Source organism: Podarcis muralis, chromosome 10 (assembly GCF_964188315.1).
Source record: "Podarcis muralis chromosome 10, rPodMur119.hap1.1, whole genome shotgun sequence".
Taxonomy (NCBI): Eukaryota; Metazoa; Chordata; class Lepidosauria; order Squamata; family Lacertidae; genus Podarcis; species Podarcis muralis.
The window spans coordinates 1,064,217-1,082,162 of record NC_135664.1 but is presented as its reverse complement, the minus strand read 5'-3'; the positions used below and the strand labels follow the sequence as shown (position 1 = coordinate 1,082,162).

At 43.5% G+C, this 17,946-nt stretch overlaps 1 protein-coding gene across 10 annotated transcripts in view; it reads right to left on the bottom strand.

The window, feature by feature from the left end:
* Positions 1-1,200: 1,200 nt before the first annotated feature.
* The window catches only part of ITPR2 (inositol 1,4,5-trisphosphate receptor type 2), a 364,184-nt gene continuing 347,438 nt past the window's right edge, over positions 1,201-17,946 (bottom strand). For 9 of the 10 annotated variants that reach the window (XM_077935647.1, XM_077935646.1, XM_077935643.1 and 6 more), the window contains 2 exons: positions 16,016-16,177; positions 1,201-12,480 (listed from right to left, as the gene is read on the bottom strand). In XM_077935647.1, coding sequence (XP_077791773.1) covers positions 12,391-12,480; positions 16,016-16,177 — 252 coding nt within the window. In that variant the 3' untranslated portion in view covers positions 1,201-12,390. Of the gene's footprint in view, positions 12,481-16,015; positions 16,178-17,946 lie in introns of those variants that run through there. The other variant, XR_013394522.1, reaches the window with a different exon arrangement.

Genomic DNA, 17,946 nt, shown 5'->3' with positions numbered 1-17,946 from the left:
CCCCGATCGTGCCAAATCCAAAGAAAATTTCCCCCTTTTATAAGTCCAATTTCTGTATTACTCATGGGTTGTTACTTTTAGTCCAAATGTTCAAAGGAAGAAGTCAGCGCTCTCCGTCCATGGCATGCGGCTTCACTCTGTAGGGGAAGCAGTCGACTCTCAGCACCACGCCACTCCCAGTCCCCCGTTCCGAAGCCTTTAAAAAGGCTCCTTCGTGGGTCGGGGGGCGCAAATGGTGCCCGCCGAGTCACCAGGTCCACAGGCTTCCGCGCCTGTGGTTTCTGAGGGTCCCCGCGTCGCCGCCGCGGCAGGACCCATCCCCTACTGAGCCGATTCCCTCCGGAGCTCGGAGGGAATCCGCCATTAGACGATGGCGCTAACCCGGAAGTCCTCATAATCCGTTTTCTTACGGACTATAGGGGTTTGTCTTTCTATGCCCTTTGTCTGTAACCAAGACTGAAAAGGTCCAGACATAAATTCGCCTCCTCAATCACTCTGCAATTTGCCCACCTTGAAAGAAAATTGCCTTTCAACATAGTTCACCCAGTTTTTGAACTTGGTAAACACTTCACCTTTGTGCTTCATGGGGTAGACCCAACAAAACCTTTTGGCATCGTGAATTACCCCTGCTGAGTGCGAAAGGACCCACCACGTCAGCATGCGCAAGCTGAAACGGTCTTTCGCTCACCCTTTCACTTCTGGGATAAGACCCACGGTGATTCTTAACTTTTTTACATACATTACAATCAAAGAATTTGTCACAACCTTGTAACACACACCCATCACTCAATCGTGGCATTTTGGTTACACTCTGCCAATGGGCATGACCTAATCAGGTCATGTCAGTCTCTATCAAGACCACTTTTCATGCAATAGGATGAAATCATGTGAAGAGTCAACCACAGAGATATGTTAGAGAAGCTGGGTGAAACAAAGAGTAGAAATGGTTTTTCATGGCAATTACACCATCCACACTATGAACAGTTAAATGAAGATTGGAGAAAAGTTGTGAATAATTAAGAAAAAACTATGTCTAGCACTTCCTCTCCTTTCCCAGTTTTAACTAGGCCTCATAACATTGAACACTAAGTTGAAGTAGATCTGAAGGAACTAGATCTAGATTTGCTTTTCTAATTCTTTTAAGAAGCTGTTTACCAAAAATTGCACACAGCTGCACAATTGATTACAAAGACACAAATATGTATAAAAGGAGAAAAAGTTTATTAAAAGTTACATTCAGCAGCAATGGGCATATTTACTTAAGTAGAAACAGTTACTTTTTCTCTCTTAGGCTATAAATAAGACTTTCTTTGCTCTTCATGCCCATATTTGAGGCGTTATAGCAATCTGAGTTGCGTTTAATAGCCATGCCCATACCAATATTCCTGCATTGCAGGAGGTTGGACTAGATGATCCTTGGGTCCCTTCCAACTATGATTCTAATGTGGGCATAAAAACCGTGATTCCCCTCCCTGCAACTTAATTAAGAAGTTGAAAGGATCTGATACTTTCATCATTATCTGAAGCTCCATAGACAGGAAACTACCCAAATAGTTAAAAGTAGAGAAGTTTCATATGAGGTATGCAGAGCTTTTCCTGACATGGGAATGAATGCAGAACTCCAGGGTTTGTATTGAAGCCCAATTGTGCATTGGAGTTGCTGGATCAGGACCTTAAACTTTTTGCACCCACACCTTGTACAAAATTACAGATTGATGCTCATAACTTTAGGAAGTATTATTTATTTGTATGAAAGTTTCACTCACCCTGAACATCCAGGCCCCACAAACTTGTAAAAAATTGACATTGTAAAAAGTGTCGCACATTTACAGCCTGAGACTATAGAAATATCTGTATTGACAGACTGGCTTGGAAGCTCTAAATATTGCAAATGGCATCATGGGAAACATTAATAGAATATTACAACCAATATTCCACGGCTTTGATCTCCATGCATGGCAACCCTCAAAAATATATGCTTCAGTCCAGCATATTTTCCAGGCTTCTTTCTGGGTGCACAACCCCCCAGCCCAATCAAACAGGTATTCAACCATTGGGGAAGTCTTTGACTCTTAAAGCAAGACTCTTAAAGTAAGCTTCAATAACAAAAGCACTAGCTGTTTTTGGAGTTATCTATCTATCTATCCTTTCCTGAGCAAAAATAACACTCTATAGGAATTTTGTGATATTCCAGTATGTCCCCCCATAATCTAGCAAGATCATCATAACGATGAGTGCAAAGGAAAAGGCTGAGTAGGACTGACCTGTGCTTAGCTTTGAAAAACAATATAAAGTGACCTCAAAACTACAAAGTGCTCTCCAATAATCTAAAATATGTAGCCAAAGCACCAGTGGACAACATAATTATGGGTTTACAGTGTGCTAGTTTGATCCAGATTTTTAAAAATTGAGCTTCCTGCCTCTGTACTTTCTTGCACTAATGCATGGGACAGGAAGGCATTGGAGGAAGCTAGGGAGAGGACACAAATACCCCTATGCAAAGTGCTAAAGATCCTAGTGTTAATAAGCTTGAAGGTAGCAACCTATCTCTTTAAAGCCTTAAACAAAAATTCTGCACATCTACAAAAGTTTGCACAACTCCAGAACGGGCATAAAAACAGTAAGTCTTGACAAAGTCCCCCTTTCTATTCTCTCGAGGAAGCTGGTAAAAGGTTGGTTGAACCAGGACTTCCGGGTTGGTGCCTCCGGTAATGGCGGAATTCCTCCGGTAATCGGGAGGAATTTGCCCCATGGGAATTTGGGTCTGGCCGCCACGGCGAAGGCGGAGACCCGTAAAAAATCACAGGCGGGAGAAGCCTGTGAGCGTGGGATTCGACGGGCACCTTTTGCGCCTCCCCTACTTGTGGGGAAACCCGGTTTCGGGGGTCCGGAGTGACGTGGGGTGAGCGGCGTGGTGCTTCGAATCGTCTGCTTCTTCCACGGAGCAAAGCCGCATAGCTGTTGCCGGAGAGCACTGACTTTTTCCTGTGGACAATTTGACTTCAAAGTAATTACCCGTGAGTAGAGCTGAAGTGGGAGAATTGGATTTTTAAACGTTTAATTTGGCATCGAAACAGGGAGGTTCAATACAGGAAGTCCACCTCCCTCTTTTGTAAATAGACTGAAGCAATGAGGTTGCAAGCTGAAGTCTTGGAAAGCCTTTTGTAAAAGACTAAATTTCCATTGGCAAAGAACATCAAACCCCCCCTTGGAGACAGGAGAAGAGGGGGGGAAGTGGTGGACTGAATATGCCTGTAGGAGAGAGCGAAGAGAGCTAAAATACCGTCGCTCTGACCCTGGAAACAGGCTGCTAGCAGGATTGATGTCTTTTGGAATGTTCATTGACAGCGTTTAGAACGTTCATTGACAGTTAGCTAAACAAGAGAATACATTGTTTCTACTGTCTCCGGCTGTTTTTTAAAAAAGGTGTAAAAGTAACTGAAAATTGAAACTAACTTTGGATTATTGGAACTGTGTTTAAAAGAGGACATTACTGACTAATACAAATAGAAACTGTTTCCCCCTAGTGGAAGCTTTTGAAACTGGTTGCTTTACAGGAGCTGGGCTAGGGGAATTTCCAGCTGCAAGATAAAAAACTGTGAGACTCTGGAATCTTGAATCTTGAATCTTTTAAGTGTTATGGCAAATGGAAAGGGAAAAACAGACCAGTCAACTGCTGAAAAAACATTAAGGTCTGGGAGGACTTGGCAGCAACCCAGGAGAGGCTCAACATCAGGCCTCCCTGCCTCTTCGGCTGCCGCTTCTGTACCAGTACATTCAAAACCAAGAGGAATGTTGACAGAAGAGGCCTTAGCGGTTGCATTGGTGAAGATAAACGATTCGCTGGAACAGCTTCACAAGAAAACAGACGTGATAAATGCGAAAGTGGATGCTGCAAATATTAAAATCGACTTAATGGCAGAAAGTATAAATAATCTGGGACAAAAGGCGAATACCAATACAGAAACCATCCAGAAATTGATACAGGAATCTACTCTGATACGGCAAACTGCGGATGAAGCCAGGGAGAAAGCCGTTGCCGCTGAATGTAAAGCAACACAACTGGAGAGAGAGAGAGTGTCCCAGCCCTGCAGAGGCAACTTGATGAATATAAGTTGACACTTGCTATGATTGAACTTAAAGAAAAACAGACGAATTTGAGGATCGGAGCCCTGCCTGAATTGGAGAAGGAAAGCTTGACAGAGTTTCAGGAGGAGACAGGACTAACATTGGTTGAGAAAGTGAGGTATTTGGGGGTTAGTGTGACTGCCAAAAATGCGAATCTATTTAAGGATAATTGTGAAGGACGTTGGATTGAAGTGAAGGGGGATTTGGAAATATGGACAAATTTGAAGTTGTCATTGTTGGGCCGAGTTGCTGTGGTGGGGATGAGTGTTGCTGTGTTGCCGGGGATGTTGTTTTTGTTTCAAACATTGCAAGTTTCGGATGGGATGGATTGTTTCAGGAGGTGGCAGAGGGATGTTTCCAGATTTGTTTGGCAGGGCAAGAAGCCTTGAGTAAAATTTAAAATATTGACTGATGCCAAAGAAGGAGGTGGATTTGCCCTGACAGACCTTAAACTTTGTTGTGAACCAGCTGTGTTTTGCTGGCTGAGAGAATGGCTGCTTCTTGAAAACACTGAAGTGTTGGATAATGGCAGATGAAGTTGATGGACTATATGGAATTGGTGGAAATGACTGGCAAAATCCGAGACCAGGGAGAAGAGTCGGTGGAAGAAGACTGGAAAAAGTTTAAAGACTATTTACAGAAATATTGTAAAATTAATGACTGTTAGAAGAATGTTGGAATGAAGTTATATGGCTTTAGTAGAAATGTTATAAGGAATTAAGTATAAATAGATTAATAGAATATTAAAGGAAAAATAAGGCTAGAATGTGTTAAGATAATTATAGGATAGAAAACAGAGGAAGATGGAAAGGAATTGCTGAAACAATTAACAGAAGTGGAATACAAAAAGGGAGGTGTGAGGAGGTCGTTGAAATAAGTGAATGAAAGATAAGATATTGAAAATGTTTGAGGTGTTTTAAACTGTTTTTGTTTCTTTTTGTTCTGTTTTGTTAGTTTAATGTGTTAGTGTTATGTAGTGTTTTTGTATTGTATTGTATTGTATTGTTCTTTTTTTGTAGTGTTTAAATGGTTGGAAAAGTAATAAATATTATCAAAAAATAAAAAATAAAATAAAAGGTTGGTTGAACCAGGTACCGTATTTTTTGCTCCCTAAGACGCACCTGATCATAAGACGCACCTAGTTTTTAGAGAAGGAAAACAAGAAAAAAAAATATTCTCAATGAAACAGTGGGTGTATGATTTTTGTGGCTTATGCTGTGGCCACAGACATGATATGTGATTTGACAATGAGTTTGGGGTTGCCCAATGTAAAAAATCCTGAGACTCCTTTGTGGCTTTGTAGCCACGTTTTTGCGCCACTGTGGGTGCGTGATTTCTTTGGTGCAGGCTGTAGCCATGGACATGCTATGTGATCTGATGGTGAATTTGGGATGACGCAATGCAAAAATCCTGAGGATCCATGTGCTTTTACTACCCCCTCCCAGGCAGCCTCCTTTATTGCTAGCGTCCCTTATCTCCCTCCTGATCACTTGCTGATCAGTGGCTTCCTTCTTGTTTGCCTTAGCGTCATTTCTTTAGCTGGAGCAGTTTTTTGCTCCTCCTTTTCTTCTAATTTCTCTCCTCATTGCTTGTTTTAGTATTTCTGTCTCCTCTCCTTGCAAGTTTGCTGTCTTTACCTTCCCCCTCCCAGGCAGCCTCCTTTATTGCTAGCATCCCTTATCTCCCTCCCGATCACTTGCCTATCAGCGGCTTCGTTTCAACACCCCCTTCCCACTTTCTAAAAAAAAAGCACGATCTGCTTTTCACCCCTGGGCTCCAGGGACTAGGCATTTGCTCCATAAGACGCACAGACATTTCCCCTTACTTTTTAGGAGGGAAAAAGTGTGTCTTATGGAGTGAAAAATACGGTAACTGTTAGGTGGATTTGTAGCTGGTTGACTGACTGAACCCAAAGAGTATTCATTAACGGTTCCTCATCATCCAGGGGAAAGGTGACAAGTGGGATGCCACAGGGTTCTGTCCTGGGCCCGTTGTTGTTCAAAGTCTTTATAGATGACTTGGATGAAGGAATTGAGGGGATGCTCATCATATTTGCAGATGACACCAAACTGGGAGGGGTAGCTAATGCCGCAGAAGACAGAATCAGAATTCAAAATGACCTTAACAGATTGGAGAACTGGGCACAAGCTAACAAAATGAATTTCAATAGGGACAAATGTAAGATTCAGGAAGAAGCAGATGCACAAATATAGGATGGGGGACACCTGGCTTACTAGCAGTACATGTGAAAAGAATCTAGGGGTCATGGTTGACCACAAGCTTAAGATGAGTCAATAGTACGATGCAGCAGCAAAGAAAAGCTGCATCAACAGAAGTATAGTGTTCAGTTCAAGGGAAGTCATAAAGGTAAAGGTAAAGGTAGCCCCGCCCCTACAGGCCAGACTCTAGGGTTGTGCGCTCATCTCACTCTAGAGGCCGGGAGCCCGCGCTGTCTGCAGACACTTCCGGGTCATGTGGCCAGCGTGACGAAGCTGCTCTGGCAACCGGCACCAGAGCAGCACATGGAACGCTGTTTACCTTCCCGCTATAAAGCGGTACCTATTTATCTACTTGCACTTAAGGGTGCTTTCGAACTGCTAGGTGGGCAGGAGCTGGGACTGAACGACGGGAGCTCACCCCGCCGCGGGGATTCGAACCGCTGACCATGCGATCAGCAAGTCCTAGGCGCTGAGGTTTTACCCACAGCGCCACCCGCGTCCCGCCAAGGGAAGTCATAGTATCACTCTATTTTGCCTTTGTCAGACCACACCTGGAATACTGTGTCCAATTCTGGGCACCACAATTTAAGATGTATGTTGACAAGCAGGAACATGTGCAGATGAGGGCGACCAAGATGATCAAGGGTCCGGAAACAGCCTTATGGGTATATTTAGCCTGGAAAAGAGGGGACTGAGAGGAGATATGATAGCCATCTTCAAATATCTGAAGGGAGGGAGCACGCTTGTTTTCTTCTGCTCTGGAGGGTAGGACTCAAACCAATGGCTTCAAGAAGGGAGACTCCACATTTGGAAAAACTTCCTGATAGTAAGAGCTGTTCAGCAGTGGAACAGACTCCCACGAGAGGTGGTGGACTCCCCTTCCTTGGAGGTTTTTAAACAGAGGTTGGATGGCCATCTGTCATGGATGCTTTAGCGGAGATTCCAGCATTGCAGGGAATTTGATTAGATGATCCTTGGGGTCACTTCCAACTCTAAGATTCTATGATTCCATAACATAATTTCAGTTCAGCTTTTTGAATTTTGAATCTTGTTGAACTTTCATTTTAGAGGTTTAAATTACAAGGCTACACAAACAACAAAAAACATGACCCAACCATAAGTACTTGTAATCGTTCCCAATGAGATAAACAGAATTGTTTAAACACATGCTTAACTCATCCTACTGGAGTATATGGCTCTGAGAAAACCATCTCTCCCCTTCTTCAGATTGTCCTGAGAATGTTGCTATGTCAGGACACGCCATTGTTCCCATGAAGCACTGTGTCCCAAGTTACAAAAGGAATGCCTCAAGCCACCATCAGAATGTAACTTCATGCCATTGATTACATTTTAAAACCTTTAAAAAAAAACCTGATTAATAGAAATAAATGGGGGGGGGGGATCTTTGGCCACCATGTGTTTGGTCCATGTCCACTCAAATATTCTTATAGATCGTGCCCCCTGAAGAACAAGTTGTTGTATGAGGGATTATTATTATGACCGGAATGTAATTGAAATTAATATGATTTTGGAATGTAGAAATATAGAAAATCATCAAATCTAGCATGCGGGGGCCACTTTATCTAAATTATATAATTTGGTATTTGAGTGATTGGTATCATAAATTGGTATTGTATCATAAATTGGTATTGTTATAATGAGGCTATTATTGGACTGTAATTGAAAACTAATTAAAAAAATTATTTTGAAAAAAACTTAATCCAAATCTGGGCTGAATTATTTGGTGTAGAACTACCTAAAACCTTAAATGTGGGAGGATCCTGCTCCTAAATTTTAATAAATTGTTGATGAAATTTCAATAAATTGTTGATGAACTGAAAGCAATAATCTTAAACATGGCTAAATTCAGTACAGTTGCACTTTTTCTTTTCCATGCACTCCAGTTCAACTTTCTCAATGCTGGATAAAATTGAAATTAGGAGAGATCCAGGGCAGGAGGATTTGCCTAAGGACCCTGCTCTCCACTCTTATCACTTACATTTCAGATTTCTCCCTTTGCTTCTCATTTGGGTGGTATCCTGCTTTGTTTGAAGCTGCCTTCCACTTGAGAGAGCCTTTGCACACCTTATGGGAGAAGCCGGCACATGGTAAAAATCCAGTGCAACCTGTGCCTGCAACCTGTGAATGGCAACATCTGTGAGAACACGTGGAAGGAAGCACAAATTGCCTTAGCTCCATGGCAGTGGGGCCTGGTCCTTTACAATAAACAGAGCACCACCCTACCAACCTTAGTTTGCCCTCAGTTTGTCTTTTTCCTTACAATGCAACTACCCATCAGGTTCCTTCTCCTTAGTCTCAGCATTGTCTTTGTAGAACTCAGCACAGAGGATGGGGACAAAGCTAGAATTAGTTGAGCTCCCTGCTTTCCACCATTCCAGAGCCAATGGGCCACCAGCCACCACTGCTGCACAGTGTGCATTTCTGTGGTGTAGGCAGCAGCGATGTAAGCAGGGCGGCGCACTTGCTTTGCAGCCATGGCAAGCCAAGGCAGGGCACGCTGCATGGAGCCTCTCCGCAGCCTCCCCCTCAGCTGTAGGGCGGCTGAGGCGGTGAGCAGACCCAAGCCCCAGGCTGCTCGAAAAATCAGGGCGGAGTTTGCAGGCCCCTCACCTCCCCATCACAGGAGAGACGCGTGGCTCAGGCACGCTGCAGGCCCCCCCCCCCCCACCTCACCCAGCTATGCCTCTGGATTAGGCAGATTCATGGAGGAGGGATGTCGAAGCCATAAAGGCTGCGCTCTGCTTGCAAAGTTGGAGGCAGCAATGCTTCTGGTTTCTGGAAATCACTTGAGGGGAGAGTGCTCTGCAGTGGCACCCTGGGTGCAGTGGGTACGGGAGTTATTTTTTCAAAAACACATATTTTTGCCATTTTGTCACCCCCCTCAGTGATGACACCCGGGACGGTCCGCATGCCACTGGGTGTAGGTGGGGCAGAAAGGAGATGTAACCAGCTCAAACAATATGCGCTGGAACAAGCAAGCACTTATACTTTGTAGCAATGTTTCTCAAACCTGGACCTTCAGCTGTGGTTAGACTACAACTCCCAACATCCCTGATCACTGATTGCGGTGATGGGAGTTGTAGTCCAACAACAGCTGGAGGCTCAAATTTGAGAAACACTGCTCTATAGGATGGAATAGGTTCTTAATTCTTTTAGCTAAGGACTATTTACTCTGACTGGCAATGGCACTCCAAAGTCTCAGACAAGAATCTCTCCCAGTCCTGTTGTCCGATATTCTTTAAACTTAAGATGCCAGGGAATGAGCCTGGGTCCTTATACAAGCAAAACCTCTGAGTGACAGCCTACCATACACTACCCTTACCAGACTGCAGTTCTTTTCTTCTTTACATTAAAACTTTTTTGATCAGTTCCTACTAGGACTGGAACAGATTCTGCAGTTTGGCTTTCAGTTTATGCAGGCACTTTGTCAGTGAAACCTCCATATCCTCAGAGTGAGATGCAAAGGGGAGGGAAGGACAAAGCAAGGCCTCAATCCAGGCACAATCTGAATATGGGCAGTTGCAATCTATTATTGATCTCCCGCTGAGCTGTTTTGATCTTTTTGCACGATTCAGACTAAAGAGGAGGACTAAGTCTGAGCTTGTTAAGGTGACAGAAAGGCTTGCAATTTGGTAAGGCATCCAAGAATCAGTTTTCCACTTTGAACCCATATAGGTGGCCCAAAGAGAGAGAGATTCATTCTATCAATAAAGCCAACATACTATAATGTTAAGATCTGACCTTGTAGTCTACACAACTCACCCTAACATGTAAAAGGTGTGGGATGCAAGCCACTAAATATTGACCACATATGCTTCTTGAAAACTAACAAAAGGCTGAGCACCAATTCTTATAAATTCTCTGTTACAAGCCAATGGAACTTGCAAAGTAAGTATTATGTAGAATTGCACTGTATGGTGTAATCCTGAAATTTTATTTGTAATCTCACTGATTTAATGGCATTAGAATTGCATTTATGGCTTCCAAATTTGGATTGCTTTATTCCAAGAAGGAATAGCAAACATGATAATTCTCTCTTCAAACTTTCCAGTACTGCTAATTGTTTCCTTCTTAGCTCTTATAATATGCAATCAGGGCTACCTGTTTTGCTTTACAGGTAAAGGTAAAGGGACCCCTGACCGTTAGGTCCAGGCACAGACAATGCTGGGGTTGCGGCGCTCATCTTGCTTTACTGGCCGAGAGAGCCAAAGTTTGTTCGCAGACAGTTTCCAGGTCATGTGGCCAGCATGACTAAGCCACTTTCTGGCGAACCAGAGCAGCGCACGGAAACGCCGTTTACCTTCCCACCGGAGCGGTACCTATTTATCTACTTACACTGGGGTGCTTTCGAACTGCTAGGTTGGCAGGAGCAGGGACTGAGAAACAGGAGCTCACCCAGTCACGGGGATTCGAACCACCAACCTTCTGATCGGCAAGCCCTAGGCTCTGTGGTTTAACCCACAGCGCCACCTGCGTCCCTCTGTTTTGCTTTGCTCAATGCCTTTTTACAATTCTTTAGCAGCATTTGTACTAAAACACTCAGCTGGAGACAAGTGCTAGAGAAGAGCAAGATTTACTTAGAAATAGTGCAGACTGCATGCCTTTCACTCTCATTTGTGAGTTCTGCACTTTTGAAGTCTCTTGGATTGTCAAAGGAAAGAACAGAAGGCCCTGCCTATAGTACAAACCTGATTCTGAATTGGAAACTAGAGCTGATCTCCCTTCACCACAGCAAAGTCACATGAATTCCAAGCAGAACCAATGATGGCCACAATCTAGATCAGAAGATGCATATTGATGAAATATTCCTGTGTCAGTGGGGAATCTGTTTGTCTCCAACTCCCACCAGTCCCATCAGCCCTAGCCAACATGACCAATGGTTAGGGATGGTGGGAGGATGTCCATTCATACAGTAGGGGAACCCTATCTGAGAAACATGTTGTACAGGAAAAAGAGAAAGGAGGAGCTGAAGCCAAAAAAAAAAAAATAATAATTAGCAGTTTTTCCTGTGGTTTATGGACAGTAACAATATCATTACATTTTTTCTAGACAGTTCATCTCAAAGCTGTTTACCCCCTGAAATTAATCTCTAACACTAGTTCTAAAATATCACATTTTCTCCTCAACTCTCTCCTTGGAACATGAATTTTAAAACACAGTTAAAGACCACCGTTAGTTGAATTCTCTACTTGCAGCCACATTAATAGGGAACATCTAAATTCAAGAGTAAAGAAATCACTTCCAGTTAATGTTGTCAGTGGTTATGTGCATAAATTTCAAGTTCTCCCAGCTGCAGGTTCATTTGTGCTCTATTTTATAAATAAGGAATTGCACAGCTGACAGCAAAATTTCTATTAGCCTTAATACTTGTCTCTGCAACCCTCTTTTTTTTAAAGAGAAAAACAATGCTTCTTTGAGGGTGATTTTGTTCATCTTTCAATGCAAATTAACTTGCCATAACATTATTGCCTCCTCCAATGACATATTTACGGTAATTAGATTGAAGAGAGAGAGAGAGCAAAAATTCCAAACAAACATAACAAATTATACTGGCCAGCAAAGGTGACAACAAAGAACTTCTACAGATTCCGAATGAGGCTGTTGGATTCTGTGTTAATAAATTATTTCCTCTGTTTCTTGGTTGCTCCATTAGTTTTACAAGGATTCATATGGTGGCATTCAAAACAACAGAACCAAATTCTGCCATGCCTATGCATGCCTGGCAGCCAACTGAATTACAAGAGAGTAAATTAAGGTTGTACTATCTCTCCCCACTGCGACCCCACCCTCGCCAGTTTTAAATTGTTTTGCCTGAGGAAAGATGTAGAAGAGCTCCCCTTACCACAAAGTGAAGAAAAAACAGTTACTAATTGTTCCCAGAGCTAAACCACTTAACATCCTGGCACACTGTTGTTTGTAACTTTGTAACAATAGGCGCTGTTCACCACTCCTGATTTTTCATTCTGTAATCAAGCGAGAATACTGATGAAACGCTAGTCATGCCCCCCCCCCCCCCATGGTATCAGTGTGGTGGCATGTGATGGTTCACATGGGACGCTGCGTTTGATCCAAGAAAGCCCAGCCTCTGCTTGTTTTTCCTTTGTTCTGTCATCTAAAGGTGGAGAGGGAGACAAAGACAATATAAGCTCCTGACTGCTCTTTAGCAAAGACATGCAATTACAAACATTACACTGTGACATTTATTTCATTTCATTTTGCAAGATAAAAAAGATGAAAAAAAAAAACCATCAAGGAGATTATTTTGAAACCAAAAAAACTAAAGAAAAAAGGGGGTTCCTTGCAAGTGAGTATTTTTTTTTAAAATATGTAAATTCTGGAAGGCAAGTATTAGCACATTAAAAGGTAAAGGTACTGTTACGGAAGGGGGGGGGGCATGTCTTCTTCACCTTCTTCGCTACAATATACTGTCAAATCACTCTGCCAAACCTTTCCTCCGGGCAATGCCAGGTGACAGACTATGCATACATGGACCATTGTCTTCCCATCACCGGCACTCAGGAAGCGCTTATCTGCGCATATCTCCAGCTCTGCATATTCCCCCCTCCCTCCTCCATATGTTAATCCGGTGTAACCCAACCTCTCCTTAATGTATTCATGATGTAATCTGTGTAACCCAACCTTTCCTTAATGTATTCATGATGTAACTGGGATGTATTTTGCACTGTATTCTGGGACATGGAGGGAGTTTCAAAAGTTCATGTCACCCCTTTCTCGCTGTTCAATCTCGTCTTGAACCTGTTGCGCAATAAACCTTGGATCTCCACATTTTGCTCCTGTCCGGCTGAGCTCATTTTCTTCCGCAGGGACCCGCGGACACTTAGTCCGACGAGCTGGGTGGCAGTGTAGCCCCGCACCCAGATTTTAGCCGTAACAGTACCCCTGCCCATACGGGCCAGTCGTGTCCGACTCTGGGGTTGCATGCTCATCTCACTCTAGAGGCCGTGAGCCGGCGCCGTCCAAAGACACTTCCGGGTCACGTGGCCAGCGTGACGAAGCTGCAGCTGGCGAGCCAGCACCAGCGCAGCACACGGAAACGCCGTTTACCTTCCTGCTATAAAGCGGTCCCTATTTATCTACTTGCACTTAAGAGTGCTTTCGAACTGCTAGGTGGGCAGGAGCTGGGACCGAACGATGGGAGCTCACCCCGCCGCGGGGATTCGAACCGCCGACCATACGATCGGCAAGTCCTAGGCACTGAGGTGTTACCCACAGCGCCACCCGCGTCCCTATTAGCACATTAATTTAGGGCAATTTCCCCTTCCTCACAGCAATTTATTGGCACAAAGATCAGAAATGTGCACCCGTACACAGTGTTCGCATTACCCAGGGAAGATGGATTTTACTTTCCCTTCTCAAATCTAAATGTCTTGTTCACCTGTCTCAACTGTTGCTATCATAAAAATATATATATGAAATGCAAAATTTAACAGATTTAACTGCAATCCTACACACACTTAGCTTGGAATAAGTCCTATTCAACAGAATGAAAAAAACTTACAACTAAATATATATACTGTAGGGCTGTACTGCTATAAGCTAAAGAGAAGGGCTTATTACAAGGGGTATTCACCAAGCTTAGGATTGAGTTCAGAGCCTGATTCAACTCTTTGGAAAAGAGCAAGAGTTGCTCAGAATCACCTCCCCCCCTCCCCCAGTTCAACTTTATATGGAAATACAGTAAAATCACGGCTATTAACTTTTTTCTTTCTAGCAGAGTTTAATTAAATGTGCAGGCACAGTAGCTGTTTCTAAGCAGAAGAATCCTGCCATATTTCAGAAGACAGCAAGTTTTCTGCAAGAGCAGCAACCTGCAGTTTGCCCTTTTTCTGGAGAGAGAACTCAAAGGGATTTGCTTCACTCCCTGTGGTTTTGTGGGAAATGATTTCATATCAAAGACTACATTCGATGTAGAAATTCTCCCAGGACAGTAGCCAGCAAAGGGTCAGAAGGATGTACTCAAGGACTAGAGAGCTGAGTTGATGCATGGGGGGGGGGGGGGGGCGGAGCTTCATGCTAGCATTATGGTCAATTTGTACCAAAAGTAACAGAAACTAAGTGCAAAACTGATTTGAAGTGTGGATAGGTGGGACAGAGGCAGAAGGACCTCAATGCAGGCAATGACCATTTTGTGTGAGGGTTCTGCTCCTGACCCAACACATTGGTGGAGCACACATAAGTCTGCCCCGTTCCACCTCTGTCCTGTTCTGCCCCATGTTCTGGGTTGGCAGTGACAAGCATGCATGTGATCCCACATAAAATGGTCACTGCCCGGATCCACAATTTTCCAAACAAGCAGAACTAGCAATGAGTTTTATTACTTTAACTTCCCTTCCTCAAAGCACTATGATTGAAAAGCCTATACTGTATAAGTTATTCCCTCTAGTTAGAAGCAAAACCTGTTGGTTACAGAAAAGCTCTTCCTTCCCCTCATCTCAGCCTGGCATCTTCCTCATATGGCAAACTGAGAAGATTTTTTACATTTTTGCAAACATGCTGTCTGCTGCATTTTTTAAAACACCTGAATTGCCAAAGTGCCCTGAACAGCCTTGCTTGGGGGTCTTGATTTGGGAATGGTCCAAATATTTTGTGTACCCCATAATGGCAATTTGCATTCCCATCATGGTGCTGGACTGGATGGAGAGTTTCAAATACAGTTTTTATTTAGAAGAAGAAGAAGAGTTTGGATTTGATATCCTGCCTTTCACTCCCCTTCAGGAGTCTCAAAGCGGCTAACAATCTCCTTTCCCTTCCTCCCCCACAACAAACACCCTGTGAGGTGAGTGAGGCTGAGAGACTTCAGAGAAGTGTGACTGGCCCAAGGTCACCCAGCAGCTGCATGTGGAGGAGCGGAGACGCAAACCCGGTTCCCCAGATTACGTGACTACCACTCATAACCACTACACCACACTGGCTCTCTGTTTGCTTTTTGCCACTGCTACCAAAATCAGGTGGGTGGGTATGCTGGGGGTCTATAAAAATTTGCTTGCTTGCCCCAGGCAAGGGGGTTAGCCACCTTTGTGTTACTTGATGGGAGCCAATTATAATAGATAAATGTAAGTTGTAATTGGTGTGGCTGAGAGGTGAGGGCATGCTTGAGACTAACCTTGATTCTGGCGTGTAACTGTGATACACAGAAAAATGTACTTTCCCCTTCTAACAATAAATGTTAGCTTTTTCTTTTTTTAAAAACCCCTACATTGACAGCTATGTAAAAGTGGGATTTATAATGATGTCTTCGTTAACAGTGAAATATATTTTATGTAATTGACTACTCAATCATTTGATACCTCTTTACATCCCACTCTTTCTTCAGAAAGCTCTCCATGTCTCCCATTTAGGCACCAATCAGGTCCACAGCGCCTTGGCTTCAACAATGCATAAAAGACAACTCACTGATTGATTAATGAGATTAATCAACCAGAATGTTAGCTCTATGGAAATTTCCTCTTTACTACCTATTGCATTTAATTTCTGTGAAGCTGGATTAAGACTTCTGACAAAAGGCGATTTTTACTGGAAGAACCCCACTGTGAGAGCTGAGAGGTTAATTCTTTTTACATGCATGAAGCTGTCTACTCAAACTCTGCTATGTAAAATATAAATAAACAAAGAACCAACCAACCAACCTGTTCTTTAAGCTCAGCTAGCTGACTGGAAAGCTGCTTGACCAGGCTCATGGTGGACTCCAATCTCTCATGCAGGTTTCTGATTTCATTCTGTTCACTGTCACCTTCGTTGCTGACCAAGGACATGGCTCTCATCCGAGGGAACCAATCTAAATTCTTTTCCTGCACACACACAAGTAGAAAAATGTTAGTTGTGACTTAAATATAAAATGAGATGGGGTGGAGTGGGGTGATAGTCTGAATGATTTCTCAAGGATTTGTCCAACTCAGTGACCCTGACTGTAGAGGACCCAGGATTAGGAATTTATCTGTTCTCCTAGTCAACTGGTAGCTGCTTATCTGTAGGCAGTTCCTGTGAGATGACTCACATGACTGGTGCCTGCCCATGTTGTTGGCTCATTGAGATATTCTCCCAGCCACATGGCAGCTGCTGGTGGGTAGGCAGCTGCCATATGCTTGCGAGAATGAAAAATGTGAAATGTTTGCATCATACAGACACACTTGTCATTGGCTTAAGCTCCCTGTCCGATTTACACTTGGCAGCATAATGAACTAGTTTTCCGAGTGTGGATTGGCCCAAGATGGATCTCAGCCTATTCTCTCCCTTCTTCCCAGCACCCCTTGCTCTAAAGACTCTCTTTACCTGACACCTCAAACACACACCCCATCACCATGGCAACCTCTATCTGCCCAGGCCCAAGAATTCCTCTCAGATGGACCATCAGCACCTTTTGTCATGTTAATGCCCATATCCCAAGTGTGGCCCTGGCTTGGAAAGGAAGCTTAGCCTGTATTTTTCCACTGTCCTGCAATCTTCACTTCAATACTCCAAATAATCAAAATTCTACAATTTATTAATTTCTAGGGTTTAGGGAGGGCCCCCCCCCAATCTATAACAATACTTTATTGGTTGCCCCACAGTTATCTCAATCTGATTTGGGAAGTGCTGCTACTTGGTTTTAATTGCATTTCCCTGTAGGTGGAAAGCAGATGGGAAGTGAGGGGCAGAAGGGGGTTGTCAACCTGGGAAGGTAGTCCACCTAGAAGAAGGAAAACTCTGATGCTAAACTTCTGCTGCCTTCAGGAGAAGTCCCTAAGGCCTAATGGCGCCTTGTATGCCTCATTCTGGCAACTCCTGCATCCAAGTTGGTGCCAAACGGATTGCTCTACTTTCCTTTGGACTGCACCAGCGAGGCTGAGAGGGGGCGTTGTCATTGGGGCAGCCCAGGAACTCCATACACATTGCCCAAGCTTATACCCCGGGGAGGTCACTTCAGTGCTGCTAATGCAGCATTTTGACGTCACCCCTGGAGACGTCACTCCATTGTGTTTCGAGACAGGCAGATGCCAACCACAGCAAAAATGGTTTTGGAGAGGGCAGAAATGAGAGTGAATCACAGAATCATAAAATTGTCTGAGCTCAAAATATTTCAAAAACACTGGCTTAATGTGCAAAGTAGGCCAGGATGATAGGCTTATCAAGATTACAGCCTATCTTAGGTGGAAACTGCAGTAGTTATAAAGCATTTAAAAGTGTGCCACACTTTATGGATGCAAACTCAGCACATGTTGCATCACTTCAGATTGTTTCCCACGCCAAAATCTTAATGAATGCTTCATTTCTGGTGTTTCGTATCCTCATTTTTCATGCTTGCATCTATGCTTTATGTATTTCAAAAGATTTTAAGTGAAACTGTACTCCCATATCCTCCAATATGACAAGGCAAGGCAAGGCAAGGCACCAGCTCTCCATCTGACATGCTGACAATTTCACATCCAACCAAAGCTTTTCAGGCACATGTCTGCATTTAAATTAGTTTGGCATAGAATAAGTAATCATCACAACAACTGGCAATTAACATAACTAAAATTATGAGATGTTAAAACAAAAATGATCCCAAACCAACATGTTAGCAGGTCCTGCAATGTTT